Source organism: Myotis lucifugus, unplaced genomic scaffold (genome assembly GCF_000147115.1).
Source record: "Myotis lucifugus unplaced genomic scaffold, Myoluc2.0 scaffold_4141, whole genome shotgun sequence".
NCBI lineage: Eukaryota > Metazoa > Chordata > Mammalia > Chiroptera > Vespertilionidae > Myotis > Myotis lucifugus.
In genome coordinates, this window is record NW_005875189.1 from 1 (window position 1) to 12913 (window position 12913).

Below are 12913 nucleotides of genomic sequence, written 5' to 3' on the forward strand. Positions count from 1 at the left end.
CATGTACCAACAATCTGAAGATTAGTAGGGGAAACATTGTCCCAAGCTTTGGGGGTTAGAAGGAAGGCTTAAATCAGGAATAAAAAGAATTCTCCCTAGATTGCTCATGACCTTGTTGGGAAACCAAAATTTAGGACAACTGATTTGAGAAAACATTGTCCAATCAAGTTTATTTGATTCACTTAAACATTTTATGGTTTCATATACCAGTTTTCCCTAATTTAAAGAATTTTTTTATTGCTCCCATTATTTTAAATTTAGACTGAATATAGTTCTACATATCTGAAAATATATATATTGAAGATGTAGTTATACATACATAGGAAGTCAAGAAAGTGGAGAAATTAAATCCTTGAACTACCCAAGTTTCCAAACTGAAAAAGCTCATTTTCTGAGTGATCTTGGTCATACTGATTATGTGAACCAAAATAAACTAAAATGCCCAAGATTGAGAGAATTGTCTAGAGCAGTGGTCGGCAAACTGCAGCTCACGAGCCATATACGGCTCTTTGGCCCCTTGAGTGTGGCCACGAAGTTTCAATCGCACTGTACAAGCGTGCCCACACGTGGTATTTTGTGGGAGAGCCACACTCAAGGGGCCGCAGTTTGCCGACCACTGGTCTAGAGAGATAAGGATTCCAGTGTCAGGCTGGTTAGCTCATGGAGTCTATTTGCAGGTATGTGGCACATGCCATGAGGGGAAGAACGCAATGATGGAGCTAAATTTGCAAACGGAGGAACTCACAATCAACTAGATCCAGGTTAGTGATAACTACATCCTTTTCTCCAAATTTTAAGCAGATTGACTTCACTTAGTTTATTTTCACTGAAGTAGTTTTTGTACTTAGAGTGTGAATTGAAGATTAATCTTTTTCTCTAAAAATGAAATTGGGCACAATGACATGAAACTATCAATCAAAAGCACTGTCTGTACTACTGCCAGATAAGACACTGCTGAGAACTACTGAAGCCATTTATATAGCATTATGGTTAACATTTATGTCTCACTAAGTTGATGGATTCTGCAGGTTTCTGTTTTAATGACTTGAAATTCTCTTCTTTATGACTTCCCTGTTGCCACAATGAAGTCAGAATTTGTGAATTAAATCTATTAAGAATGATTAACCATATAGTCAACATCTGTAGGAGTCATAGATAGAGAAGAAACAACTCAGAGACTTCGCATTCTTAAAAGCTAAACATACCTTTCCTCTCCTTTATGGAAGCTTAGAGGTTATGATGCTGACATAGGAAAAATATGTGGTTGTGTGTTTTGGCAGGGACTAGAGAAAGGAGAGAGAGGGGGAGAAAGAATAAAATACCTTTATGGTCTTTTGTATCAACAACCTGTACTCATTCTAGAAAACCCATGCATAGATCATTCCCAGAAAAAAGAATGTATTTTTGTATATATTCAATATTTCCACCAGTTAGCAATGAAAACTTCAAGTTCATCCTAATTAATTACACATGCCAAAAGCAAAAAAAAAATGTGTATTATTTTAAGTGAGCCTATTATTTCTGTCATGTCAACAGGAAACTTCATGACTCATTTAAATCCATTTGTAAAATATAAGTAGGATAATATATCTAATCCAGGGCATTATTCTATTTTTGATGAAAGACTAATTAAAATATTAAAAACTTTTCAGGGAAATTTGCACCACTTACATGTCACTTTTAATGGTGTGGAAAGAGTCAGCATGAAAGAGTCATGCTAAGCCAGACACAGCAACTGGGGCTGTTGAGTGAATGCTGCTCAGTGAGCTGTTATAAAGATAGTTCCTTGGCATTTTGAAGGAAAAAGACTTCATCTGAAGCTCTGGCTCTCTATGTATATGTGCAATCATTTGGCAGAGAGAAATAACAGCTCACAACACATTTGATATAGATAGTAAGGCTTGGTACTTTCATATCTGATACACAGTCGACTTTTTCCTATTCAGTTATTTGTAGACTTATTTCTGAATGGATCCATGCAGATTTTTTAATTTATTTATCTTTATCGTTGAAAGTACTACAGATGTTTCCTTTTCTTCCCCATTGGCCCCCTCCACCTCCTGCCCACCCCCACCGCCAGGCTTTCACTGCACTATTGTCTGTGTCCATGGGTTATGCATATTTGCATACAATTCTTTGGATAATTTCTTACTGCCCCTCCCGCTTCCTTCCTTCTGAGGTTCCTATCTGTAAAAGAATATTGTGTTCATATAACCTATATTTATTCGTGCCAATAGATAAGTATACCTTCAAAATAATTGTTACTAATGAGATGTCCCCAAAAGAGAAAGAAAGCCATCTATGAGACTTTTAGAGCTACAATGAAAGTTTGGAAGTCAACCACAAATCAACATTTACAATAACACCTTGCTTTTATTGTGGTGTTTGTAAGGTGTTGTCACTATTTAATGAATACAGGAGAAAATTTAACCTACTTCCATTCTTTTTTATAGCTATCTGCAAAATGACAGAGGTGAGTGGAAGGGGTAGCTCCATCAATTCCAAAGATCAGGTCTAAAGAAGTGATAGACTATTTTAGTACTGAATTTAAAATATCATCACTCAGAAATACCGTGATCTTTCCAGATGGACCAAGCTAAATCGATGAAAAGGACAAGCAATGTAACCGAATTCATCCTATTCATTCTGGGCCTGACCCAGAATCCAGAACTGCAGAAAATCTTATTTGTTGTGTTTTTAATCATTTACTTGACCACACTGACAGGTAACCTGCTCATCTCAGTCACCATCTTCATCACCCCAGCCCTGAGTTTGCCCATGTACTTTTTTCTGTCCTATTTGTCCATTTTAGATGGTTTCTACTCTTCTTCCATAGCACCCAAAATGATCTCTGACTTGATCTCTGAAAAGAACACCATATGCTTCAATGCTTGCCTGACTCGGCTCTTTGCTGAACATTTCTTTGCTGGAGCTGAGATCATCTTGTTAATTGCCATGGCCTATGACCGCTATGTAGCCATCTGCAAGCCCCTTGCACTATATGACTCTCAGGAGCCAGCCTGTGTGTGGTTTTCTCGTGGGAATGGCTGGAGTTTTAGGGCTTCTTCATGGAGGGATCCAGGTTTTGTTCATAGTCCAGTTACCATTCTGTGGCCCTAATGTCATCGACCATTTTATGTGTGATTTAATACCTCTCCTGGAGCTAGCCTGCACAGACACTCACACTTTGGGACCCCTGATTACTGCCAACAGTGGGTCACTGTGTTTGCTTGTTTTTTCTATGCTGGTTGCTTCCTATGTTATCATCCTGTGCTCCCTCAGGACTCACAGCTCTAAAGGGCGTCACAAAGCCCTGTCTACATGTGCCTCTCATGTCACTGTTGTCATCTTATTCTTTGTACCTTGTTCATTCCTATACCTCAGACCTTTAACCTCCTTCCCCATTGACAAAGCCATGACTGTGTTTTGCACCATAGTAACTCCCATGTTGAATCCTTTAATCTACACCTTCAGAAATGCAGAAGTAAAAAATGTCATGAAGAAGTTCTGGGAGCAAATAATGAATACTGATAATGAATAAACCTTGTGATTGGAATATTTAGGCAAAAAAAAATCTTGTGATATTTTGTAGATATTTTTTCCCTTTCTTAGTTGATTAAACTTGGGACAGTCAATTATCCTGTCTGGACCATTTTTCTTCAGGAGCCCACATGTTGTGGGCAGGGGCTGACATATCTGTTAAGACATAGTCAGCACATAGCTTAGAGCCCAAAATAGTTGTATGAGCCAATGAAATGTTTATTTTACTTTTAAAATAATAAGAAAAAATAATATAATCAAATATAACTTTGGTGGGGGTTTTTAAATATGTTTTTATTGATTTTTAGAGAGAGAGAAAACATTGATGAGAGAGAGAGAGACATCGATCAGCTGCCTCCTGCATGTTCCTACAGGGGATCAGCTGCAATCAAGCATGTTCCCTGACTGGGATCAAACCTGTGACATGTGGTGCATGGGATGATGCTCCATCAACTGAGCACAAGGGCCAGAGCCAAATAAAACTTTAGATTTTAGTCATCTTTATATAATTCAGTCATAAAATACAATTTTTAATCTTTTTTATGGAGGAAAGTACCCATGAGGACAAAAGTACCAAGGGCCTACAAAAGTCATAATGTTGCCCTTACTATGGATATGAAACAGATCAACAGCAATATTCTTAAATACACTTCATATCCAGCACTACAGCTAGAATGAAGTTTTATTTTAAAAGAGGGAAAACAATGGTCAACAATGAACCACATGAAAAATAGTGGTCCCACAAAATTAAAACAGAGCTGAGAAATTTCTATCAGCTAGTGACATCATAGCTGACATAACATTGTAGGGCAACACATTCCTCACATGTTTGTGGTGCGTCTAGTGTAAACAAACCTACTGTGCTGCCAACCATATAAAAGTATAGCACACACAATTATGTTAGTGCATAATACTTGATAATGATAACAAGGGGCTATAATACTGGTTTGTACATTTACTATACTATACTTTTATCATTATTTTAGAATGTACTCTTTCTATTTATAAAAAAAATGCTATAGAACATTATGCCATGTTATGCCAGCAGCAACCTCGTACATCTCATGCTTACTGCCTCTCTTAAAATTGCATCCTTTTCTTTTGTGCTTAATCTCACATTGTACAGGCATGTAGACTATGATCATTAGGCTATATGTGGTCATGTAAGAACAAGTATGTGTCATGGAACGGGACAACAATGATCACAAATCTGAATTAGAGAAAAGAATCCATATCATGAACATAATGAAAATCTAAGAGATTTGAAAATGGCTTGATGCTTTGAAGTCAGAGATTAAGAGCTTTGGATCAAATAAGCTTGATTTCTCATCTTGTCCCAGCTTTAGTGAGACTTGTAAGTGGAAGCAAGTTGCTTTACCTCTCTACCTTTTTCTTTTCATCTGTAAAAGGGAAATGGCATTACATACTTCCTTAAGTTGTAAGAATTAAATGATCTGAATTGGAAAAGAGTCACCTGAAAGATAGTGAAAATTGCTCAGACACTATTACAGCTTTCAGAGATGACACCACAACACAAGGTATGCTGGGGACTGCAGTGCCTGGCAGCGGAGCCCAAGGTCACTGCCACTGTCATTCACTAACCATGATCACAGGAGGGTCATACGTCTGCCTCAGCCTCACTTCACTTCAATATGTGTCATAAATGTCATCCATTTACAAGTAGGGCCAGCATAGAAGTGAGTTATTAGCTCCAACACGGAAACTTCATGGGGCCAGTGAGCAGGTCTCTGGACGCTAAGAGCTAGCCCATCTCCAACTCCCTATTCTGGGATTAAAATGCCCTTAAATATCTCTGCAGTTACCCATGAGGAGTGGTTAGAGTGATTTGAGATCTGAGCAAAACTTGTTTGAAAAGCTCTCATGAATGATGGATCCTGTCAGTTCTGGTTTTCCAGAAGGAGGAGAAGGGGGAGCCCAAGGCCAGAGACCAAAAGAACTATCTGTACAGAGTTTGTGATTTCTGGGGAAGAGCTCAGAAACTTGCTTTCAGGAGGTTTCTCACCCAGGGGTTCCAAAATTATGTGATGCTGACATGTCTCATGCTCTTGGGACTTTTATCAGGTTAGATCTCACTATATATGAAGGCCTTTGAAAAATAGATGCTCTGCCATAATTTCTTATGAGTAACCATCTTGTAAATATATGCAAGCAATTGTATGTTTAAAAAATCAAATTTAACGATCTAATTGTAGTTCCCAAGAAAGATAGAATGAAACAGGATAATGTAAAAATAAAGATGATGATGATATAATGATGATTGCTATTGTTTGTTGAGCACGTTCTGTGAATAAAGTCATGACCTAAGTATTTATTTTGTATGTTTTGAGGCAGCAAATTTCTGATCTTAATTTCTTTCTGTCTTTAATTCATTTGTAAGTTAGTTGGGCCATTGTTAATCATGATTCTGACAACCAAAAACAAGGGCAAAAAAAATGTTTGTAATAAAAATAAAAAATACACACACACTCACATACACACACACACACACACACACACACAAAGTGCAATGGAATCAGTCCTTTATGCTATCTGAGGTTGTGACTGTACTGAAAATAAAGGCACTTTTCAAATTTCAACTAAAGTAAGTATGCTTTTCTAGAAAGTCCCACGATAAAATTGTGTCAAGCTGGCAAAAATGCTATTTTTAAGCAAGCCTCATCATGATTTCATATTTCTTAGCTGACAGAAAAATTAGCTTAGTTATACTTTTACTATCTAACAGCAGAAATGAATAGGTATAAAATTGAAGGTCTCATTTATATGTAGTTGTTATTAATTAGACTTAAACATGTGACAAAGTGAAAGAAGACAATATTTATTTTGCCCAAGAACTCAGCAACAGTTGTTTTCGCTAGATATAGAATTAGGGGATCAAACCATTATTTCCTGATGATCTCCTGAATTTATTGACTATTGAAGACTAATTTTTAGTACTTCCAGTTTTTTCCATAGTGAAAAAGTAGATATGATGGTGAATTACAGATTATCTGTCAAACAAAATATAAGTTTATAACAAATTATGGGAGCCTACAATCTTAAAGGGTGAAGCCTGGGAAGGGATATAGTCAGAGTTTGTAAAAGTAGGAAAAGAATGGGATGAACATGAATGGATTTTCAGATTCCAGGATACTAGAATCCCTTGGAGCAGGGGTCCTCAAACTTTTTAAACAGGGGGTCAGTTCACTGTCCCTCAGACCATTGGAGGGCCGGACTATAGTTGAAAAAAAAACTATGAACAAATTCCTATGCACACTGCACATATCTTATTTTGAAGTAAAAAAACAAAACGGGCACAAATACAATATTTGTATTTGCATGTGGCCCGCGGGCCGTAGTTTGAGGACCCCTGCCTTGGAGTTTGAAACAGAAAGAGGAAGAATGAAAGTATACTTTGCAGCATTGGACAAAACATAAACCATTCTGTTCTTAGCACAGCATATTTGAAACTTAGTAGAGATGGAAAAGTAAAAGAAAGCAACACTTGATTAATCAATTAACCTCATGGAAGATTAAGAAAAAGTTGAGGGACATATAATATTCTCAGGTAAAATGTGTTGGGGTGTATGTGCCAGAAATCTGATTAGGAACTTTACATAGATTATCTAATTTAATTCTTACAATAACACTTTAGACAATATTATCTTTATTTATTTTAAAGACAAGCTTCAGACACTACAGAGGTTTGGTCACTTGCTTAAGGTCATGCCATTTCCTTATACATAGGAAATAAGAATCAGATGCAGGTTGACTTTGCTGCAGAGCCAAGATCTTACCCTCTCTGCGGTAGGGTAGCAGCCTGCTGATGTCACAAAAGGTGGAAAAGAAATGGAAGCCAGACCTAGATGCACACAGACTCCTATATGTAGTGACGTGAGAAGTTTTTGCCTTAAGTTGTATTTTGCTCACATTTATATGACGCAATTATTGCACAGAGTCAAATGATATTAACACGGATTGCTATTGAAAGATCTGGATGATGAATCACAAATAACTGATTTTGAGTTTAGGCACGTCAAAGCTAGAGACACTTGATTAATCAATTAACCACATCAGGGGACATTTTTTCTAATTTCTGAAACAAGGACAATAATCATTCATGCCCTATATATTTCATATAGTCATTTTATAATCAAAGTATTCAGTTCAAGTGAAAAGAGTAAGTAAACCATAGAAGTGTATGATGATGCATGGATGGATAAGATTAAGTAAGTTGATATATGGTAACAAAAAAGTTTTGGTTTGCTCCACTCACAGCAATAAAATCATTCCTATTTCCTGCCTTGCCACTCATGATCCACTGCAATTTTTTACTATGTGAAGAGCTTTTTCATGGCACTTTTTACCTCATCATTTCTCAGGGTATAAATGAGTGGATTCAACATAGGTGTCAGAATACCATAAAACACTGCCATGCTTTTGTCTATCGGTAAAGTAAATGAAGGACGCACATAAGTAAACACACAGGGCACAAAGAACAGGGCAACAACAGTGAAGTGGGCCCCACAGGTGGAGAGGGCCTTGCGTCTCCCCTCTGCACTGTGGGACCTCAAGGAGCGCAGGATGACAATATAGGAGGCGGCCAGCATGAGAAAATTCACCAGGCAGATCGCACCACTGTTGGCAACCACCAGCAGACTGGTGACATATGTGTTTGTGCAGGCAAGTTCCAGCAAGGGGTACAAGTCACAGACAAAGTGATTAATTATGTTGGGCCCACAGAAGGGCAACTGAAGGACCAAGAGGAGCTGAACCAATGAATGCAGGAAGCCCCCAAGCCAGCTCACTCCCAGCAGCAGGGCACAGAGATGCCTGGTCATGATAACGGGGTAGTGCAGGGGCTTGCAGATGGCCACGTAACGATCATAGGCCATCACCGTGAGCAAAATGATCTCAGTACCTCCCAAAAAATGGGCTCCAAAGAGCTGAGCCATGCAACCCTCATAAGAGATGGTTCTCCCCTCATACAAGGAGTCAGCGATGAGTTTAGGGGCCATCGAAGAAGAATAGCAGGTGTCTATAAAGGACAGGTTGGCCAAGAAAAAATACATGGGGGAATTCAGGGTGGGGCTGGAGGTGATGGTGACCACAATGAGCATGTTGCCACAAACTGTGACCACATAAGTGACAAAGAAGACCACAAAAAGAACTCTCTGTATTCCTGGGTTCTGTGACAGTCCCAGCATGAAAAATTCTGTGATATTGTTTGATATTTCCATAGTCCAAGGACACAGAGAATGCAGGTACAGTATTGCCTATAAGTGAACAGAGAAACATAATCATAACATTACTAATTCCAGAAGGAAATATTGCAAGGTTTCTTTTATCTACACCTACTTCCCTTTGCCCCTTTTAACACTTTCTGTTCCAAAATTCTTATACCAATTTAGTGTGGTAATTACAAAATGTCAGCATATGTCTATCTGCTAACTTCAGCATCAGTGGGTACTAAATATCTAAGTTATTACATGAAAATAATAATGTAATTAGCCATATTTTAGTTTCTTTTGTTACTACTGAAATTGAACTTTTGGCAGATACTGGTTTTCCAATTCAATGAGAGTCCCTCTCTGACCATTTTCAGCAAGGCTCCACCTAGACACAATGGCACTTGAGAAAACTATGAACATTCCAAATCTCCTGAAACTTCTGCACGAACAGTCCACATATTAAATCTTTCTTCTTGGACTGCACAGTGAGTTTTGCTACACTTTCTGTTGCAGGTATTTCCAATAGAAACACAAAGTAAAGTAAAACCAACTAAAGCAAGGATTGGGAGAAACTGATGAGGTTGCAGCTGGAGACTTACCCAACTTCTCCATTTCTCTCCTTGTTCCTTTACTCCCACTCCATGCACAGACTGTAGACAAGCTCATGTCTAGGAAGCCAACTTAAATTACTCCTCCCCCTTGCTTTATATATTCTACATACTCTGCATTTTGCTTCTTTTTTTTTGGCTTGGTAAAATTCTTCTGGTTAAAGCTACTAGTCCTTCTGTAGTTTACAGGAAGGAGTCAAAGGTTACAAAAATAAAAAAAGTTTGGTGAGCATCAGTGAAGGGTTCTATTAAATGATTATCTGTGCATTCTCTACATAAATGAAGCTTGGGGGCAGGGAGAAGAGATGGCCTATCTTACTCAGCTGCAAATTACAATCTCATCCAGCAGAATATTCCTACTCACCCTTTACTCTCCTAACAATATGAAGGAAGGAAATGCCTGTGCCTGCCTTAGTTTTGAGAGACACGTAATCTATCATTCTCCTAAAAACACAGGCCTTCTTAAGGTAGCTAAATCTCTCAACTTGATGAAGATCTGATGCTCAGTTTGATGGGAATTAAAGGAAAATCATTAAGTGTCAGAGGAAGAAAGACACACCCAGATATAAGCAACACTGGAGAGAAGAGTTCTGTGTTGATCAGGAAGCTGCCTCCTTTTTCTCTCTCCAAGCTTTGTTGCAAGAAGGCAAATACAGCTTCTACAAGTGACAAGCTTGATGGGGACCTTTTCAGAGTAGAACTTGATGGCCAAGAGCACAGATAACAGTAACAAGAGCCAACGCCTGTGTAGCTCTTAGTCTTTGCCAAGCACTGTCCTAACTGCCCTACATATATCAGTTCATATAACCCTCACTTCATGCCCAGGAGATAAGTCACTGTCTTTATCCTCATATTGAAGAAGAAAGTCGGGCATACATTCAGCAACTTACACATATTCAGCTAATAAGTGACAGAGCTAGCAGGCACTCTAGCTAAAGAGTCCATGGGCTTGGCTGTACTATACTGTCACTTACCAGTAAGCTCATCTGGGTTCGACTCCTTCCTCTGCCACTTATTGACTGTCTGTATAAACTGGGAATACTGCTCTACCCTGAGGTTGCAGAGAAAAGTAAATGAAAATAGTGCATGTTGAGTGTTTGTACCGAGCCTGGATGTGACAAACATTTTTTAAAATATATTTTATTGATTTTTTACAGAGAGGGAGGGAGAGGGATAGAGAGTTAGAAACATCGATGAGAGAGAGACATCGATCAGCTGCTTCCTGCACACCCCCTATTGGGGATGTGCCCGTAACCAAGGTACATGCCCTTGACTGGAATCGAACCTGGGACCCTTCAGTCCGCAGGTCGATGCTCTATCCACTGAGCCAAACCGGTCAGGGTGTGACAAACATTTAATAAAGGGCACATCTGATATCACTATCATCAACACTATTGGCATGTGGCTTAGGAAACAAGGACCTAGATACATGTACTCGAGACCAAACAGGTATTGATATGGGTACAATTTTATTATACTAGGAAATATGAAAAAAATCCCTAATCCTGATCTCCATACAGAATACAAGAGTAGAAAAATAGAATCAATATGAATAGTAGACAGTTTAGCTACATAATAAATGTATATGCCCCAAAATAAAAATGTTCAGCTGGTTCATTGCTGTGATTCAAATTTATGGAAGTACAAAATAAATTATTTGTTAAAAACTAGCAAAGAATAAAAGGCTCCTGTTTGAGTTATCCAGGAGAAGCAAAATTATTTCATGGAAAATAACGTGAATTTTAGCAAAATTATTCCACCACATTTTTATTTGAGTTGCATTTTATTTTATTTTATCTTATTTTAAAAATAGATTATAGAAAACTTACATTGACTGGATCTGAGGACATCAACAGGTCACCAGGATTGGTTTGATTTATACCCTAACATCATGGAATGGTGAGGCTCGTCATCTAGGCCACCTCCAAGCACAGCACCCCGAATATTTCTGTTCCACGTAACTAAGCTCCTGAATGAAATTTGAATTATGTTTTAAATTGAGACAAATCATAGCTGAGGCAATTGCTATCAATTACAGAAATTCTCTGAACTGAAACTTTCTTAGAACAGCAGTAGGTGAAACCCAAAAGGTTGTCCTTCACTTACAAGCAGCTGGGAATTCGTTTTGTGGTCCATTTCCCTCTTACTTGCTGAAGAACCCTATGACATTTAAAATCATCTTTTCCGATTGTCTCCATTTTAAAGACAGTGGATTGCAGACTCGGAGTTTAGGTGCAGCTGGTCCAAGGTCACATGGGTGATTCCTGGCAGAGGCACTCCTGGCTCCCAGGTCACTGGTGGCTCCAGGTCACTCAGGTGCCCTTTCCAATATAACCACCCCCTTCTGTTCTCTACGTTGTCTTTGAAACGCCAAATAAAGCCCTGCTACTAACATGAGGGAGAAAGTTCCCAGGAGTAGCAGCTTCTTAGCTCTGCTTTCTGCTAATAATACTCATCAGCACCATGCAAGAGAAATCTTTCTCCTTCCAATGTTATCACTCTCACCTTATAAATACCCTTTATTTATAAGGTGAGAGTGATAACATTGGGGTTTCCGATGTGCGTGCTTTCCGCCTCTCTGAGGGAGACTCATTCTCCCCTCCCAGGACCATTGCGGAAGCAGCGTTAGAACTAGCTTTTGCCTTGTTCACAGGTCCAAACCATGTTGATGCCATCATTTAATTATTCCCCTCGAATACAGTTTGGTCTCACAAGGAGTGGCCTCTACATTCTGCCTCCTAGACGTGCCCTTTGTCCTTCTGGTGTCTACATGGATAGTCCCCAAATTGTCAGGAGGAAAAGGGAATTATGATATTTTAGAAACTGGTATTAAGGGTTATCTTTAGGAAAATTGCTAACTGGACAAAAGTAAAAATCAACAGCATTTATTGAGCATCTTCAGTGTTCTAAGCATGGGCACTAGCCCTTTTCACGTACATCATCTCTTTCATCTCCCCCCATAAGGATGTGAGAAAAGTATCACTCCCCTGTATCCACACTGCTGCTGTGTGGTGTGCTGACAGACCAGAGAAAGGAGGGCCAGAAGGACCTGAATTGAAATTGCACTTCCACCATTTCAACCATTCAATCAGTACTTTTCCAGGCACTTGGTTAAATGCCAGGAATATCAGAGTGAATAAAATGGACATGGTCCCAGCAGCTTATACTCCAAAGTGGGGAGAGCTCCCCCCAAACCAAAGCAGGGCATAAGCAAAATAATTATAAAAGCAAAAACATGGAATGTATTAATATATAAGTATATTTTCAATCTTGAAGATATTGACACACATGTTTAATAATTATTGATATGTGTAACCCATTTTTCTCCATAAAATTTGTAACCATTTACATTTTCAGTATTCTTGCCTATTCAGCATGTAATTCCCAATACTGAATGAATCCTACTCCAAGCCTTCTCCAAACGTGTTCCCTGAAAGCTTCCAGAAAAAGTCACAAAATAGGATTTTGTCTGCATCAATTTGTCACCAACTTCAAAAGGCCCCATCCAACCATTCCCCCAGCAATCCCTATTACATC

The 12913-nt window shown here is 38.7% G+C and overlaps 2 protein-coding genes across 2 annotated transcripts; one reads left to right on the forward strand and one right to left on the reverse strand.

Annotated features, from left to right (window-relative positions):
* The first annotated feature begins 2604 nt into the window (after window positions 1-2604).
* LOC102426497 (olfactory receptor 4C45-like) lies at window positions 2605-3541 on the forward strand. Its single transcript, XM_014450834.1, is given in 2 exon segments — window positions 2605-2988; window positions 2990-3541. Coding segments are annotated over 2 exon segments (936 nt in total).
* Window positions 3542-7871: 4330 nt separating this feature from the next.
* On the reverse strand, window positions 7872-8841 carry LOC102426173 (olfactory receptor 4C3-like). The gene has a single exon (XM_014450833.1). The coding sequence runs from the start codon at window positions 8775-8777 to the stop codon at window positions 7872-7874; it is 906 nt and encodes a 301-aa protein (XP_014306319.1). The 5' UTR covers window positions 8778-8841.
* Window positions 8842-12913: the final 4072 nt, after the last annotated feature.